At 40.8% G+C, this 19466-nt stretch overlaps 1 protein-coding gene across 2 annotated transcripts; it reads right to left on the bottom strand.

The window, feature by feature from the left end:
• Positions 1-247: 247 nt before the first annotated feature.
• slc24a5 (solute carrier family 24 member 5) lies at positions 248-19119 on the bottom strand. Of its 2 annotated transcripts, XM_088992364.1 has the most exons (9): positions 18829-19118; positions 16414-16593; positions 15019-15102; positions 14836-14939; positions 14635-14735; positions 9694-9977; positions 7892-8098; positions 2382-2483; positions 248-899 (listed from the first exon to the last, which is right to left on the bottom strand). In XM_088992364.1, exons 1-9 carry the CDS (start codon positions 18989-18991, stop codon positions 577-579), a joined length of 1548 nt encoding a protein of 515 aa, XP_088848490.1. In that variant the 5' UTR covers positions 18992-19118; the 3' UTR covers positions 248-576. The 2 variants fall into 2 exon arrangements, with proteins under 2 accessions (XP_088848490.1, XP_088848491.1); XM_088992365.1 differs by lacking the exon at positions 16414-16593 and having other exon boundaries at positions 18829-19119.
• Between the last annotated feature and the right edge of the window lie 347 nt (positions 19120-19466).

The raw sequence follows: 19466 nt of genomic DNA, 5'->3' as shown, positions 1-19466 counted from the left end.
TCAGTATTTGTTTAAGTTGGATCTGGGGTTTGTCCTGTTAATGGCCCAAATTGTATCACAGGTCAGAGAAGCACTTGTGGCCCTGTAGTTCGTTGAAATGCAATTCTTTTGAGCCAGCGGACAACAAATGTCAAGTTTTCACTTGCTGTTCGTGGTTATTTCCTACTCACCTCGCAGGCAATAATAGCCTGCTCATAAAACTTGATCAAAGTTCATTTTGGGGGCCTGCTTAAACACAAGAACTATGTCAGTCAGCATCAATCTTGTATTTATTTCTGGATGGCGAGCTCATTCCGGCCACAACATATTTCCCATTTCTGAGGTTGAAAACAAAAAAAATCTCAAAGCTGACTTTACAGGAGAAAGTTTTACATTGTGGCGGAAACCCAATTGGGCGTTGACACCAATTAAGTGATCTTTGGTACGTTGGCATGTCACCCTCTTCCTGAGACGATACAAAGTGGACCATGCTTCATGGCACAGCAGATTTGTGAGGATGCACGAGTTGGAACATGCTTGGAATATTTTCTCAAGTGTCTTGCTAAACACGGCTTTGGTCCTGGAGAGGGTCACTTCTCAGTCGCTGCACAGTTTTAACTGATTATTTCCAATAATCCCCAGCTCATATAGGATAGACAGAGTAGCAAATAGGATGTAGCAAACCAGAGAAACGAGTCCTAATTTCCAGTCCAATTTCCACCCATTAACATGGACGGCCACGAAGAGGAAGACAATAGAGAATAAGAGCGTTACGGATATAAACACCAGCCCGGTGCTGTTAACCTCCACGGGGTTGTTGGTGTCCACAAATGCTGTTTTGATGAACCACGGCAAACCCAGACACAGCATGTCGAATACGTTTGAGCCCACAATGTTGGACATGGCCATATCAGCTTTCCCTGAAAGAAAAGAAGTTAAATATTGGGATTTGATGTTGTAAAACAAAACACGTTTTGCACTCCTTATCACATTGCAAGAAGCAAAATATAAGGTAGGTCAAAACTTCCAGAATGTGTTTCACAAAAGAGTAATTTACCTTTTTTGCAGGGATTACATTCCAGGGAGACATACCTCATTTAAATACCTTAGACATTACTCGGCTTTTTAAGGTCTTGAATACAAACGCATTTAAACACGGCCCGAGAAATGCTTAACAAAATAATATGCAGTGTACCAATCCCTCTGCAAAGCATTTTTTTCAAATAAATTTATTATATAAAATAAGGTGAATTTTGTGTAGTTTTAAGGCTTATTTAGTCGAAATTTATGTTTTATTGGGACCTGGGAACGGATTATTCATATTTTTAATGGTTTCTTGTGTGAAATAAATGTTCGGCAGATGAACTTTTTGCCTTACACACACTTTCTGGGAACCAATTAAGTTCGTGAGCTGAGGTCTCACTGTATATTTTCACTTTATATATATATATATATATATATATATCATGCCCAAAATTATAGAGTACATTATAAAGCCTATAGCCACCGCTTTCTGTCAGTATGAAAACCAGGATTTAATGATAATGAGCTTCAATGTTTAGATAAATAACTACACTATAGTGAGCTAATAAATTACTGTTCGTTTTTTTATCTGATTCATCTGTCAAATTTAATGTCAAACTAAATGGTGTGCTAACATCTTTTAGTCCACAGTGGAATTACACCCATAATAAATTATTAATGAAAAAATTCAGAACTGTTAAAAATAGAAGCTCTGGGAAACGTAATAATACATTTCATTCATAAGCGCCTTTCAAAACTAAAGGACACTTTATAGTCACAGGATATTTTTTTGCTGCAGGTGAGCAGCGGCGGCCACACGCGCCAGTAAATAACAAATAACTACACTGTTTACTAGACACACAAAGGGGATGGTGAACATGTTTTTATTACAAATAGTCTCTCTCCATTAAAATGAAAGGGAATTCAATTCACTACTACTTAGCCCGCTCACCCCACTTCCCCTCACGCCCAACCCTCAGCAATGTCGATACTAAAATGGGGGTGAACAAGCCACCTATCTCAAAAGGAAAGGGGGCAGTGCTTGTATCTCTATAAGCTCAAAAATCAATATAAGATACCACTGAATTTCAACTCTAAACTACAAGTTTTCCCCTTAGAAAAATCCCTTTGGGTTTTAATACATCACGTGGGGAACAGTGTGCAATCAGGATTTTTGGCTGACAATTGTCAGATGCTAAATGCAATGAGAACAGGCCCATTGAAGACAAGACGCCGCAGAATGTCTTTGGGAATGTGGCTGATCGTCCAGCCCATGTTGAATTTTGTAGTTTGGATTTTATGTCTGAAATACAACTTTTCTAAAACCGGTTCTAGAACTTTTCTGACACCGTATTGTATTGTAACTACACTTGTTTTACCTTCTCTGGCCACCATAACACTGGCTACAGTGTCGGGTATACTGGTTCCAGCTGCGAGCAGTGTGAGTCCCATTACCGTGTCAGGAATGCTGAGTGTCTCACCTGTTTAAGCAAAATAATAATAATTACTTTAAAACATATATTGCATACTTTGAAATCATAGTCAAAATCAAAATAAAGAGGAACGTATATCAACTTTGTAAGTAGAAATACTAATTCATTGTTAATGTCCTGACTCATAAGACTTTTATTATTGTGAAGAGGTCATGCTTTTTGACAGTGTACTTCAACACAGAATTGTAAACATTATTATGGAGCATTTCTCAAGGAATTGAAACTCCAACAACCAAAATGGGGTACCCAATGTCAAATTCCATGAAATGCAGTCAAATGGCAAAAAAGTCGTAGCGTTTGGAAAGTGGTCAGATGGATTGGATTGGATTTGCCTTTTGTCAGAGATATGACAGACAGACAGAGACTCAGAACCAGAAAGATTGTCCCCACTGCCGGCAGGAGACGCAGTCATCAGATGACATACGTCTGAATTCTGCGCCCCTCTGCCAAGCTATTTATTGAGAGTATATGCAAATTACAGTGATATATTAGTAAAACACAGTTTTCTTGATTATAATGCCACACCTCTGGGCGTTCTGAGCACCAACAGCTGCAAGCAGTAAAACACAAGACATTTTAATTGGTTGTCTTTTCCAAAAACTGATAAGTTTGTAATCTGGTGCTTGTGCAGGATGTTTAAGCCGTAAATAACTTTGGTGGAAAAGGAGTATCTCAAGCCCTAAATTCTGTGCAAGGCCGGACCTTCTAAAATCTTGATGGAGACGACGGTTCACCTTGCCGTGTCTGTTTCACTCAGATTTACTGTGGCCATCTGCGCTTTGACTGTGGGCCCATTGTTTAGTTGGTTAGCAAAGCACGGCACTTTTTAAACATGATAAATTCTTATTCTCCATCACCTTTATTAGTCTCGCAGTGGAGAAATTTACATTTCACAGCAGCAAATTTATGAAAGAAATGAAAGTAGAAAAGCAAAACACAGGAGCTGCTGGAAAGGCAGCCACTCTCGCGGCGCCGTCTTGAAGTCAAAAGAACAAAAAAAAAAACTAAATAACAAATAACATGACAACACAAAGACACAGAGAGACATTCATTCTTAACCACTTCCTGTACCCTCTTTGTTACATAAAGCAGTTCCAGATGAAAGAGAAGAGGATCATAGCGTCTCTTCACCAGTGGATCAGGGACATCATGGTGGAATGTGCACGTCGACTACAAGCTAAATGTTGTAAGCAAACATGCAGCTGTTGCATCCATTGACGAAAAGAGATTGTCTCACATCTCCTGTCCCCCATAAATCAGCTTAAATTCCATCCCGTAACAGTTCCATATACGCATCGGCGCTCTGCGCTGACGCTCCTTCCTTCTTATCGCGGGCTCCTCAAGCCATGTATCCATCCAGCCGCAGACTGTCCAACAGCACCGACCTTCCACTGAACAAAGTGGGGCTGTGAAGATGCTGCCCATTACAGGCGCAAAAAAGCACAATGGCCCCTTTGGTGTCCAGCGAAGCCAGTCGAATGGCACCGACATTCCTCCCATTCAAAAACAGTACTGGCATATTCATGCTGCCGAAAAGGCGCAACCGCTCAGCACAGTCTCCTTGATGAATGTCGTGGTCAAAAATGCTGAAAAACAATCCGTATCCGTTCCACACGACGCACAACAACACAAAGTGACAAAAGAAAACACAAAAACAAGACAAAAACAACAAAAAAAGCAAGGCTCATCAGAGCACTTGCTGACGGCTGCCTACTCGGGCGCCATCTTTGACTCCTTTGAATTGAGCACACATGGGGAAAGTCTGCTGTTGAGCCTTCATGCGGTCTGAAATGGATGCCAATCAAATAAAATGCTGTTGAGTTGAAATGTGCTTCTTTAAAGGACAACCGACTTTTCCGGACAAGTTGTGTCCATAATTTGTAAAATGGCTTCAAATGACTTCTACTGGGCGTATTTTAATAAGATTCCTCGCATATAGCTATATTTTACGTTTTAAGACTCGCGCTGAACATTCAGGAGGTCTTGTTTTTGAGTTGGTGACGAGTCCTCACGTGACGTCAGAAAAGGACCGCCGTTCACCTTAAAAAGACGCATTGTAGCGGTCCTTCCATCACGTCAATGTATTTTGCTGTACTGTTTTATTTTTTGAAAACCTTATTTTACATCCAAAAGCCGCCAGCAGAGGGAGTCCAAGCTCCATTGAAGAATTTATCAGCCTGTAGAAACGGACTGATTCATTCCTCACAGCTCGGTGGCCATTTTATTGCCTCGTTTTGGGTGCGACATTCCCCTCCGCCCGTTTGCCTCAAAATGACACGGAATAAATTCTTTAATCGATTGCAAACATGTATGGCAGGGGTGTTAAAGTCAAGTCCGCGGGCCACATTGTAGGTATGGTTTCCTCTCGAGGGCCGTTATGAATTTGGGGAACCCATTAGAATGTTTAAATCCCTTCAAATATTACATATAGAGCACACAACAAATTAATGAATAACTCGTTTTCAAATCTGAAGTCAAGAATAATGACTTTTATTGTGGTTGACATCCAAAAATATGAAATTTTGGCTCAGATTTTAGCAATCATCATGGAATTTAACAAGTTTGATTTGCTTCCGCAGGCCGAAAAAAATGATGTGGCAGGCCGGATTTGGCCCGCGGGCCTTGACTTTGACACCTGTGATGTATGCTTTCCTCTTCAGAACTATTTGAATCATATTCATAACTGGATGTGTAACAAGAAAGCATATTATCCGAATCTGAAGCCATTGTTTTTATTCTCCAGCAATGCAAGACGTCTTGGCGTGACGTCACGAACTGGGGGCGGGACTTTCTGAAAATGCCCAATTCGCAGCTCAATTTTATTTGCAGATTTTGGGCACTTTGTCATTTTTATTGGTGTTTTGCATTTGAATAAAAATATCATACTGCGTGTTTTGGGTATTTTAGATGCTATAAAACGTTTTTCTGATGTCAGTTAAAAAACAAAAAGCTGACGTCGGTTGCCCTTTAAGGTAGTGAGGAATGAGTTATCCCCCACCCCACGGCCACCCATCACCAATTGTACAGTGTTGGGATAAACCCTGCACTGTCAACACTCAATTTTGTTGCTATAAGACACTACTGAGTTCTAACACTAACACAAAATCTAACACTTTAGGGCAGGGGTGTCCAAACTTTTGGCAAAGAGGGCCAGATTTGGTCGGTTAAATCCGAATCTGAATCATCTATATTGGCCAAGTATGTAGAAACACACAAGGAATCTGCCCTAAACCAAACCATAATGGAAGAACACAGGATTAAAAATGTAGCGGGAGGCAACCTAATTATATATATATATATATATATATATATATATATATATATATATATATATATATATATATATATATATATATATATATATATATATAAAACAGTTAATTTAAATATATTTCAGCAGCAAACCATTCTGTTTACTTTTTTAGTTTAATTTTAAACTATCTTAATCATGTGTTTTGGTTCATTTGAAACATGCATATCAAAATTGAATTGACATTGAAATTTTCAAACAAACTTTTTTGTAACAGTTGAACAGAAGTAATTGTTCTTTTCTCGACTGTCGCCATTTTAGAAAATAAAAATAAAATTGGAAATTGCGATTTTAGAAAATTGGGGCGCTCATTCAGTCAATATACTAATTTGCTGTTCTATTGGAGCCTCCAGATGGCAGCACTTAGCACACGCAGGTAACAGCGCTACTCCTCAATGTATGAATTCTACGACGGAGGCTGCGAGCCGGATGAAAATTGACCAGGGGCCGCATTTGGCCCCGGGCCGGACTTTGGACATATTGCTTTAGGGCATGGGTGGGCACTCCTGGTCCTGGAGGGCCACCCTCCTGCATGTTTTTCAAGTCTCTTTGTTGCAACACACCTGATTCAAATGAGCAGGTTCAATGTAAGGCTTCCGCAGTGCTTGGTGATTATCTGATCATTTGAATCAGGTGTATTGTAACAGGGAGACTTGGAAAACATGCAGGAGGGTGGCCCTCCAGGATCAGGAGTGCCCACCCCTACTTTAGGGGGTAGTGTGGATGCATATAAACACTGTCAAAATTAATTAGCTTTGTGAAAGTGGACAATGCTGCTCGACATGGGAATTCGAATTCATACAAACGTATGTGGGTTTTGAAAACATTTCTTCTCTCGATAATATTTACTTCTAAGGAAAGCGTTTAAAAACAGACACCATTTAAGAACATGTATTCAATATAATAAGTATCGTATTTTCCAGTGTATAAGGTGCATCGGCGTATAAGGCGTACCCCCAATTAATGGTGGATTTTCAAACTTTTTCCATATATAAGGTGCACCGGTCTATAAGGCGTTCAATGAATGAAAAAAGTTTTCAAAATATATATGTATATAAAGGTTTTCCAAATGTAAGGCACAACACATAAGGCTACAGTCGAGGCTGGGGCATGACTTTTCTGCAGGGGGAAATTGAGTCGTAGTTGCGAGACCTGCTGTGGTTCAATATTACTTCACATACAAGGCGTGCCTGCATATAAGGCTTTTGTGGGCACCTTATACACCAGAAAATATGGTACTTTTTCAGTTGCTGTGTTTACACTTCTACTAAAGTACAATTTGTGAGTACATTCGTCACTTGGGATGACAAGTGACGAATGTTTCATTTATATAATCGAATATGATATATACAATCAATATTTTTAGATTATATAATTGAAAAAAAAAATCATTCATTGATTCATTTTGCAAATCAAAGAATACGCTTTGCTTGGTCCCAGAGAATCAACTTCATGATTGCAAATCCTGAGATGGATTGAAATACGGCAATGCACAGTTTGACATTGAAGGGCGAACTTCAACATAAAAAAATATGATGCCACTGTCCGCAACCGATCCACAAAGAACAATCTCACTCTGTCGGCTATATCTCTATACCTGCTTGGTCTCATGTCAAGTCTTTCACAAGACTCCTCCCATGAGAGTCAATCTGACGTCTGTGGGATAATAATCTCATTATATACTTCAGTACAACTTGCCCGTCACATGATGAGACCCCCAGCCTGCTCTCAGTTATAACTAAAGCCGTTCTGGAAGCCGTCCCCGTGGGGGACTTCTATGTGTGCACCAAGTTCACATGACTGTTCCCTGAGGTAGGGGGGGTGGCGTGGGGGGGCTGTAATCCTGCAGTGGCGGTATCAGCAGCTGCAGTCCCAGACTACCCTCCCCCCGCCAACCTCACCCTCCCACCCAACCCCAAACACACTCACAGTCATCTGTCCAGGATTGAGGCATTTCAGGAATTAAGCAGCAGACCAACATGTGAGTCCCCTCTGACATTTTTCTCTGAAGTTCCAAACGCTGTCATCCATAATTTACACTACAAAGTGTGCATTCTAACATAAAATTCACGAGTGCGCTTCTTACCAACAACAGTGACCATCCACACCAGGATGTATGTGAAACCTGAGATCCAGACGGCAGACATGAAGAAGGTGATGACGAACCATTGTCTCCAGAACTGCCTTCTGCAGTCAGGGACGGTGAGGAAAAGCAGGACGATGATAGGTAGGGACAAAACCCAGAGGATGCGTTTCAAATCGCTCTCGGGCACGGTGAACACACCTTTATGCTCTGTAGATAGATTGGCCACAATTAGGCTAAAGTAAAATGAATTCAGGGATTTGTTTTCAAAATACATTCTGCACGTTGAAAGACAATTGTTGAATGCAAAGAATGCAAAATTTGTATTGTCCAGAATTAGACATTTTATTTTTTTCAGTGAGGATGTGGCTGAAATTTGGCCCTCCCCCCACAATATGCAGTAATATCTCGGGTTATGAATGCGTTAGCTAACCAACTTTTCTCCTGACGAACCTTAAATTTGTGAGAATATAAACTAGTTTTCGGGAAACACACGGAGCGCCACAATGACTGGCGGACTACTTTTCCACACCCACTTTCTTTGAGTGCACTCAGTGCAGACGTGGTTTGTTATGGAGTGGATACTTTTGCTTTTTTTTGGACCGAAAAAGACCCCACCACAGGCTAGTGTTAAGCCAAATAGGACACAAAATTATGATCGAGCAGTAGAAGGAGACCATCGAAAAACACGACCGAGGTGTTACTTGACGTCCCAGTACCAGTATACTAAGTCGACCATTGTTACGTGTGGCTAAGGGTGTTTCTGTGTTGTCTAAGCAATAGTCTCAGGCAATAGAAGAGGTTGAAAAACTTCTGTTGATTTGGATTAACGGAAAGCAGCTAGAAGGGGACAGTGTGAATGAGGGTATTATTGCCGAGAAAGCACTTCACTCGGATATCACGAGGCAACTACATCAAAGACGATCACAAAGGTAAATACAACGACTTTACTATACAGCATAGTTTATTTATTTAATTACAATACAATAGCAACAGAAACAGATTATTCTCATTTTTAATGGTTTCCTATGGGAAATTAATGTGTGGAAGACACACTTTTCACCTTACACTTTCTGGGAACCAATTAAATGGCGCTGAGGTATCACTGTAATTTGAAATGACTTGACCAGCAGCGGTTGTCCAGCACTCACTTGTAGATAGATATCAACCTATACCCACACTCCAAAAATATATCTTCCCTTTGGAAAGTCAATTGTAATGGCCAATTTAGAGTGCCTCGTTGCCAACCATTAGTGTGCAGGAGAACGAGGAAAAAAAAGAAAGCTGCCCACGTGCATACATGGCGTGGGAAAAGCCCTCCAGAATATATTTTGCATATAAGCCACCAGAGGCTTTCAGCGGATACATTTTTCATGGCTCACACATGTAATTATGTTTGGATACATTTTTCTCAGACATGCCGCCCTAGCATTTGACTGTGGACACAAGGACTTGATTTTAATTTTGAAGCCTCATTTTAAACTCTTTTGAATCAGACAAAATTGTTAGGGTTGTGACAAATAGTCTTCTGTGCCGTGTCAGATTTAGAAACTATATATTTTCACTTTTCAGTGACTTTAGCTGTTGCCTTTTCATCACTTGTAAATTGTAGAGAGAGGGCCAAAATATGAATTGGACAAGAGCATCATATTTCTCGCAGGGTTTTGCTTAGCAGACTCTAAGATTTTTAATATGTCTTGCAGTAAAGAGGCTTCATCATTAGAAGACTCAAACTTCTCTCTTATCGCCACGCATTATCTACGGAGCTCAACATTAGTAACAGTTGTGGTTGTGTAACAGCTTACCATCAGGAATTTCATTGAGGCCATGCAAGCTCAGGGACAGATGGGAATATCCCGAGTCATCCTGGAAGATTCCACTGTCCGTCCTGGAGCGGCTGTGGACTCGCAGGCTTGTGCCCTGCCAGAGACCCATTAATGGTCTCATTTCGTTTTTCTCCCCAGAGCCTTTACCCAGGCAGGCACAGCAAGGACTGATCTTCCTCAGGACAAACTCACTGATGCGAAGGTCAAAGCATAGGACGATGATGTAGATGCCGTAGACCAGGAGGAGACAGGCTGCGTCGTACCTGAAGATTAAGACGTATGCAGAGTTCTGCTTGTGGTCAAGCTTGTTCTATAGACAAGTTAAGACTGATTTCACCGCATTTGCACTTTTACCCAGGTCATGGGCCATGTTTCTTTCAATATTTGCGATCGGAAGATGGAAATACTTAGACACTCCTCAACTTACGAACAAGATGTTCCGAACGGTCGTTCGTAATGTGAATTTGTTTGTAAGTTGCTTCAGTGCTATATTTTGTCTGAAATGTATGTTTTAAGGCATATACATATAAGTGTTTAAGATTTATATAAGTATATTTAAGCCTTGTTTAAGCAACCTCTATTGGTTTGTACTCAAAAATAAACATTTAATAAAATATATGCTCTATAATAATACTAATACTACTACTACTACTAATAATAATAATAATCTTCTTTTCCTTTCGGCTTTTCCCTTCAGGGGTCGCCACAGCGAATCAATGTCCTCCATCTAACCCGGTTTTGTGCATCCTCTTCTCTCACACCAGCTGCCTTCATGTCCTCTTTGACAATATCCATAAACCTCCTCTTCGGTCTTCCTCTCGGTCTCCTGCCTGACAGTTCAAGGCTCAGCATCCTTCTCCCGATAAAGTCACTCTCTCTCCTCTGGACATGTCCAAACCATCTCAGTCTGGCCTCTCTGACTTTCTCTCCAATGCCTCTAATATGAGTTGTCCCTCTATTGTACTCATTCCTGACCCGATCCAACCTGGTCACTCCCAAAGAAAACCTCAACATCTTCTGTTCTGCTACTTCCAGCTCTGCTTCCTGTCTCTTCTTCAGTGGCCCTGTCTCCAGTCCAAACATCATGGCTGGTCTCACCAATGTTTTATACGCTTTTCCTTTCATCCTAACTGAAACCCTTCTAGCCTGCCTGGACACACTTCTTCAACTCTTTTCCACATTCTCCATTGCTCTGGACAGTTGACCTCAAGTACTTAAAATCCTCCACCTTCTTTATCTCTTCTCCCTGTAGCATCACTCTTGCACTTGGATCCCTCTCATTCACACACATATATTCCGTCTTTCTGCGACTGATCTTCATTCCTCTCCTTTCGAGGGCATATCTCCACATCACATCACATTCAATACCATCATCCCAGAACTCCTCATCCCCAAACTTCTCCAGCTTGGTGTGTCCCCCACGATCTGCCAGTGGACCCTAAGCTTCCTGACAGGACGGACACAACAGGTCAGACTGGGAAATATATCATCCACAACACGAACCACGAGCACTGGAGCCCCGCAGGGATGCGTCCTCTCTCCATTGCTCTTCTCTCTCTACACAAACGACTGCACCTCAACGCACCCAGCTGTCAAATTCATAAAGTTCGCAGACGACACCACGGTCATCGGTCTCATCAAAGACGGCGACGAGTCTGCGTACCGACAACAAGTGGAGCAGCTGGAGCTCTGGTGCAGCCGTCACAACCTGGAGCTGAACACGCTCAAGACAGTTGAGATGATCGTGGACTTCAGGAAACATCCATCACCACAGCTACCCCTCACACTATCCAACTGCCTGGTGTCAACCGTTGAGACCTTCAAGTTCCTGGGAATCACAGTCTCCCAGGACATGAAGTGGGAGGTCAACACCAACTCTATCCTGAAAAAGGCCCAACAGAGAATGTACTTCCTGAGGCTGCTAAAGAAGCATGGCCTGCCACAGGAGGTGCTGCAACATTTCTACACGGCTGTCATCGAATCCGTCCTGTGTTCTTCCATCACCGTTTGGTTCGGGGCCGCCACAAAAATGGACAAAATCCGACTTCAACGGACAGTTAGGACGGCGGAAAAAATCATTGGCACCGCCCTACCCACTCTCGAGGACTTGCACACTGCAAGAATCCAAACTAGGGCGCGGAAAATCCTACTGGACCCTCCGCACCCTGCCCACCACCTTTTCCAGCTACTCCCCTCAGGCAGGCGCTACCGATCCATGCGCACCAAATCCAGCAGACATTTAAACAGCTTCTTCCCCCAAGCCATTAACTCTTTGAACTCTTTCAACAGTAGCCAAAATGGAACTGTATAGTGCCACTTAGCAGTTTTTTTGACAACGATACTAGTGCAGCGTGTTCTACCGGAAACAAATTCCTTGTGTGTTCTACATACTTGGCAATAAAGATGATTCTGATTCTGATCTCTAGTTTCTCCGACACCTGTTCCCTGTTCTCGCTACAGATCACAATGTCACCTGCAAACATCATGGTCCAAGGAGATTCTTGTCTAACATCGTCTGTCAGCCTGTCCATCACCATAGCAAATAAGAAAGGGCTCAGAGCTGACCCCTGGTGGAGTCCCACCTCCACCTTGAATTCCTCCGTCACACTGACAGCACACCTCACAACTGTCTTACAGTCATGATACATGTCTTGCACCGCTCTGACATACTTTTCTGTCACTCCATACTTCCTCATGCAATACCACAGCTCTTCTCTGGGCACTCTGTCATATGCTTTCTCCAGATCTACAAAGACACAATGCAATTCCTTCTGACCTTCTCTGTACTTATCTATCAACATTCTTAAAGCAAACACTGCATCTGTCGTACTCTTTTTTTTTTTTGGCATGAAGCCATACTGCTGCTCACAAATGTTCATTTATGCTATTAGTCTAGCTTCAACTACTCTCCCATAGTTTCATTGTATGGCTCATCAACTTTATTCCTCTGTAGTTAGTACAACTCTGGACATCTCCCTTGTTCTTAAAAATGGACACGAGTACACTTCGTCTCCATTCTTCAAGCATCTGTTCACCATCCAAGATCTTGTTGAATAACCCAGTCAGGAACACCACCGCCACCTCTCCAAGACACTTCCATACCTCGATTGGTAAATTATCACTTCACCCTTGCTAATGTTTGCTACGTCTTGGTCCACAACAGTCACGTGTTCTACTCTTTGTTCCTTCTCATTTTCCTCATTCATCAATTCTTCAAAGTAGTAGTAATAATAATAATGATTTCATAATAATAATAATAACAATAATAATTTCATAAACATTTCATAAGCGCCTTTCAAAACTCACAAAGTACAACTGGAGAGAATACGCCATACAGTATGTTACTACAAAAATGTTCATATGTACTGTTGTTCGTAAGTCGAATGTTCATAAGTAGGGGAGCGTCTGTACATAAAATTCATTTACTAAGACCATGCTAAGTATAAATGAATTGCTTTGGCAACATTTGCAGTCTGATGGAGGGAACGAACTACAGTATTTTGTTGAAGTGAGGGAGGACCTTCATTCAGTCAGTCCATAGCCTATTGTAATAAAGTAGTGCTTGTGGCACCATTCTAAACATTTTTTGGCGGGTATCAATTATTCACAAATTTTCCACATTAGCAGAACTCCTACCTCCCGCAGATATGGAGGGAACACGACTCCATTTTGCTTCAGCTGCTTGCAATAGGTACCCTGCATAGGATGTTCATTCCTTTTGTGGCAATCAACAAATTGTTTATGTCAAATCAAACTAAATAAAACCCAGCTCTGTCAAATGAAATCTGAAAGAAATTTACTCGGAAAGTATAATTTTCTACGAGTTTATCCAGTTGGTGGCACCTCAAAGGCAACATACTCAAATATCTCAATTGTTTCATCTCGTTCGGGCTTTAATTATAATATTATTATGTAATTACAGTAAAGTCTCGTTATATCGATATCGGATATATCGATAGTCCCGGTTATATCGATACTATTTCTATGCACGCACGGAGAAAATTACATGCAAACAGGTCGGATATATCGATAGTCCCGGTTATATCGATATTTTTTCGGACTCCCTTGAATATCGATATAACGAGACTTTACTGTATTAAATGTTCCAAAAACTAAACGGAGGCTCAGAGGGGATGGAGCCTTTTCCGTTGTTGGTCCTACTCTCTGGAATGACCTGCCACTGAAAATTCGGCAAGCCCCCTTGCTGCCCATCTTTAAAACCCGCCTCAATACTCACTTGTACTCTTTGGCATTCGACTCAGTGTGATTCCGACTTGATCTTGGTTTCACTCCCTGGTGCTTTCTACTGTATTTGTGACTGCTTTATTTCCTTTATATGAGAGCTGTCCGTGTTAAACGCTTTGCTACAGCTTCAGCTGTTGTTCAGGCGGTATATAAATCAATATGTATTGTATTGTATTGAAATTCCACCATTGCCTTTAATCCTATGAATTACTGATCTCAAAGTTAACAAATGTTTAAACTTCGGCAGGGGTCAAGACCCACGAAGTCGTCCTTGTTTATGACTTGGAGTTCAAATCTTATCTCTGAATCTCGACTCATATCTTGATCATAGAATGATCAAGATATGATCAAGCAGGGACCAAGATATGATCAAGCAGGGACCTATCATAGCAGAGTCCGGCACCGCCATGTCTGGACAGTAGGGATATATATATATAGGGCCTAAACTACCAGTAAGACTTTAGTTTGCTGACGAAGTTTCTTGGATAAGAAGCGAAACGTCCAACACCTTCAAAGAAGTACAGATGACGGCTGAAAAAACCTTTTCGTCGATGGACCACTCCTGTACGACTGAGAGCTTACACAGACACATGAAATCTTATTCTTGCAGTCACGAGACACAATCAAGCAGCTGGTGTTTTTTGCAAGTCTTTTTCGTTTTTCATGCTCACTCACCAGTAAACCTTGTTATCAGAAATGATGGCAATAACGGCGGCGACACTGATGCCGTATGCCAAGCAATCCCTGAACAATGGCCAGCAGGTGAGACGTCCTGCCTGGAACAACAAAAACAACATTTACAACATGCATAAAGGTCACATTTTTACAGTAGTAACTTAAGTGGGTCAATGTGCGGATGTCCTGGAAGATGCGTACCATCGAGGCCAAAAGTCCACAAGCAGCACAGATGCCCAAGAGGTTGTAAACAGCTGAGCCCACGATGGTGCTGACCCCAATGTCCCCCTTTGTCACAAAAACACCTGCCCACCCCCCAAAAAAACAGATGTTCGTTGAAAAGAATATAGTGAATATGAAAAGCACTCTTATCACAATATTTACCCAGAAAGGCTGTCACCAGCTCAGGTGCAGAACTCCCAGCAGCCATGAATGTAGCACCAGCGACATCTTGAGACAGGCCCAAACCTGAAACAAAATTGATTCATGAATCCAATAAAAGCATGAAATAATAAAGTATATACTGTATATCAATTGGTTTTTTTAACTAATCCCTTTTGTTAAAGAATTTTAAAAGTGAGTTCAGGAGCTTCATTTAGAAAAAAGCAAGTTAAGAGACTTTCTGGGTTTTGTCAATATCTAATACGCATAGCAAGGGTTCATTCTTCAACAATGAGCAGTGTTGTTTTCTGTCCACATTTGCTGCTGTACCATTTGTTTTCAATCCTTTGCTTGAAAGGGTTAAAACACAGTTTGCAACATGCCAGTCGATTGAAAGGTGAAGCTAAGTCGTATTTTTTAATAACACAGGATGTCATTCTTTTTAAGTTTAGTTTGAGTTAACTTTGTCCTATCATCTTATCAAACAAGAAAGTATAATTCATGCACAAGTACTTGAGCAATGCCTTTCAACATAATTGCATGTCTCATGTTGTCATGAAATAGGCATGTATATTTTTATAAATAAATTCATTCATTCAGAATCGAATCACAATTGATATGGCCTTCAGATGCGCATTCACCAATAAGAGTAACTAGGTCGTAAAGACACAGTGCTAAATCAACTATAATGGTGGATTTTTATGAGATGAGTTAAGATATGATAAGAAAACCTTTATTCATCTCACAATTAAGAAATTACAAATTCATAGCAGCAAAGTAATGAAAGGAAGAAATAGAAGAACACAAAATAGGAGCTGCTGTAAAGGTAGCCAGCCTTGCGGCGCCAACTTGATGTCAAAATCACAAACACACATATGTCCCAAACTCTTTCAATTTTACTTCTGTGTAAGCTCTCAGTCGTACAGGAGTGGTCCATCAATGAGAATTGTAACCACTTTTCATAGGAGTTTGACGACTTTACATTATGGTTCCAACTTTGGAGGAACACTAATGAAGGCCTTTTCTGTAAGGTCCACTTTGTTGGAGAAATCTCCCCTCAGCCCCAGCCCACTATAATGAACTACGAGAACAATGGAGGAATGACAGCGGGCCATCAATCCCTTTCTCAGGTTTAACATTTGTGGTGTTTTGTATGACGAAGCAGACACACTCCTGATCCTTAGTCTATATTTGACCGTGACTTCTTTGCATCAGCCGACATGGGAAGAGGGAACATTTGCACACATGCGCTGTAGATGACAAATGCAGGGTACGGGAAGTCTGTGCATCCAAAATACCTATATATAACTTTTGTGGTTAATACACCACAACATTGGTGATAAATGCCCACCCACACACTAGTTAAACATTATGCAAAATTATTTCACACCAACTTACGCTCGCTGATAACTTCTAAGGAAGGGAGGAAGTAGTCATCACAGACAATAGCAACGGCCAAAAGCATGTAGAAAATAAGCAAGAAGTAGATGATGAGGCCTCCATCCTTCCTCTCTTGCACGGTAAAGAAGCCATTAGGGAATTCGGACGAGTGAGGTGCGACACACTCTGTCTCATTCTCTGAAATGACATATTGCAATTATGTTACATTCCATTTTTGCGCATCTTTTATTAAAACCTCAAAGCCCATCTGTTTAAAATTGCATTAACAATTGTTTAATCAACTCTTTTATCATGTATCATGTTATTGATGGTTTTATTGTTCTGGTGTTGTTCTTTTAATTGTAAAGTGTCCTTGGGTGCTTTGAACGGTGCTTGTAAAATTATTATTATTATTATTATTATTATTATTATTATTACTATTATTATTATTATTATTATTATTGTTGTTATTATTGTTATATATAAGGTGGAGGATTTTAAGTACTTGGGGTCAACTGTCCAGAGCAATGGAGAGTGTGGAAAAGAGGTGAAGAAGCGTGTCCAGGCAGGCTGGAGCGGCTGGAGAAAAATGTCAGGTGTGATGTGTGATAGAAGGGTTTCAGCCAGGATGAAAGGAAAAGTGTATAAAACAGTGGTGAGACCAGCCATGATGTTTGGACTGGAGACAGTGCCACTGAAGAAAAGACAGGAAGCAGAGCTGGAGGTAGCAGAGCTGAAGATGTTGAGGTTTTCTTTGGGAGTGACCAGGTAGGATAGGATCAGGAATGAGTACATTAGAGGGACAACTCATATTAGAGGCGTTGGAGAGAAAGTCAGAGGCCAGACTGAGATGGTTTGGACATGTCCACAGGAGAGAAAGTGACTATATCGAGAGAAGGATGCTGAGCCTTGAACTGCCAGGCAGGAGACCGAGAGGAAGACCGAAGAGGAGGTTTATGGATGTGGTCAAAGAGGACATGAAGGTAGCTGGTCTGAGAGAAGAGGATGCACCAAACCGGGATAGATGGAGGACATTGATTCGCTGTGGCGACCCCTGAAGGGAAAAGCCGAAAGGAAAAGAAGATTATTATTATTATTATTATTTATTAAAATATCATTGGACAGCACCGTAGTTGTAATGCATTTTTTTCCTTCAGAATAGGAAACTAGTGGTTGGCATATCTGCCTAACTGATACAAGGATCTGGTTTTTAATACCAGCTGTGATTAAAAAAGTTTCTTCAGCCGTCATCTGTCCATTGTTGAAGATGTCGGATGTTTCGCTTCTCATCTGAATGCCTTTGTCAGCGAAGCCTCTTGGATGAGAAGCGAAACATCTGACACCTTCAAGGAAGTACAGGTGACGGCTGAAGAAACTTTTTCGTTGATGGACCACTCCTGTACGACTGAGAGCTTACTTACACAGACGAAATACCAGCGGTGGCTTTCCTCAGTGGACTTTGCATGTTCTCCCTGTGCTTCAGGGTTCCCCAGCCAACACATTTTCAACTAAATCATTGTTTGAAGTCTGAAATTGCAATTTCATGGCATTTCACACCAATGAGACGTAGGCATTAGAGACTCAATCACTGTCACTATTTGAAGTGCAAAACATTTTTAATGAAGCGTTTAATAGCTTGAACATCACATTGGCCTCATCCCACCCAACATCACAATGGAAGCATCTGTCGCTAACTGCACTGGTGAATATCAAAATACAAATGCTTTAATATGTGAGCAGATTTTGTCAGGCGTATATTTGGAGAGCTACGTCGGTTCTTGACAGAAAGTAAGAGATTTTCTTCCCAAGTACCAAGTTATCAAAACAATTTTTGTTTGTACACAAATACAGTGGTTCACAAACAAATTCCCCCTTAACATCACTGCCAACGAGCCTGATATCACGCTTCACTAATCCTACTGATCCGCAACGTTTCATACAAGGATATTGGTTGCCTTGTTCTCTGGTACATGAAAAAAGTGCATAATGCCACATAGGCCTCCACTTCTTTATTATCATTAGAGTAATTTGGTTTTGAACAGTTCGGTTGTGTCTAAAATTTTAATTGTGCTTAGAACATTATACTTGTATACTGTACGAACAATATACTGTCACTATTTAGGAATAAATAAAACATGTTTAATTTTTTTTAAGGTTTGGGCCCACGACGTCAATGAATCAGAATGTTGGTCATAGCCGTAAGTATTTGTAGTGTTTAAGCAGGTGGTATTACTCGCACTGCACTAATCCATGGTAAAAATTCCATTGTACTTTTGTACTTTTATAATTTTATTTGAGGGAAAAAAAGGTAAATCAATAGTGCTACTCTAACCAGTCCCTTTCTCATGTGTCTACACTTTTTGCAGTAAATACAGCGGGAATACATTCACCAACTTGGTATAACTATTCAACATGTAAACATGTTTGACTTACCAAGTGCACGGCGGACCCGTATCGTGTGACTCCAGTCAGTTGAGTTGGCTGTGAATGACACGAGCTCAACGCCGCAATACAAGAACAGGACAAATCCTAAAAAGTAAGGGATAAAATCTTTTCTCTGCTTGTTCTGACAAGCGGCAACTTTATTCATGGCCATTTGTGTTAAAAAAGAAGAGAAGGAATCCAAGGATTCATATAGTCTTGTAAAGTGTGCTGTATTAGCACTACAACACTACAAGATGAGAAGCGAGTGAGAGAAAGTAAGTGTTTGAGGGAGCAAAGAATCTTTTAAGGTCTACTTGAAGAATGGGGGATCACGAGTTGTGAGTCATTCCAGTTGAGCAGACTTCAGCCCGAGGTGGTGGAGGTGTGTGCAATCAGGATAAAGTATACAAAATGTGATTACAATCAAAACATTGGTACAAGTGAATCACATTTACTAATAAGCAGAACAAACATGCAAAACAAACAATAAGTCACATAGTGGGGTGGAATGATGGAGAAAAATAATTACCGTACAGTAATTGCATTTTCCTCCTTTCAATATTACAATTATGGATTAAAATGTCTTTTTAAAAGGTCCTCTTCCCATGTCATTTTATTTTTAATTATTTTTAATTAATCAGATTTCT

This window comes from Hippocampus bargibanti, linkage group LG03 (genome assembly GCF_051943395.1).
Source record: "Hippocampus bargibanti isolate YZ-2025 linkage group LG03, ASM5194339v1, whole genome shotgun sequence".
Lineage (NCBI taxonomy): Eukaryota > Metazoa > Chordata > Actinopteri > Syngnathiformes > Syngnathidae > Hippocampus > Hippocampus bargibanti.
Note: the sequence above shows the minus strand (reverse complement) of the source record. Positions and strands in the feature narration are given on the sequence as shown.

Bases quoted from the DNA above. Each gene is read 5' to 3' on its own strand.
- slc24a5 (XM_088992364.1), bottom strand. From the start codon at position 18,991: ATGGCCATGAATAAAGTTGCCGCTTGTCAGAACAAGCAGAGAAAAGAT. The intron at 15,103-16,413 runs GTAAGTTGGTGT...ATTTTGTTTCAG, and splicing joins CTTAGAAGTTATCAGCGAGC to GTTTGGGCCTGTCTCAAGAT. The intron at 9,978-14,634 runs GTGAGTGAGCAT...CTTAATCTTCAG, and splicing joins TCTGATAACAAGGTTTACTG to GTACGACGCAGCCTGTCTCC.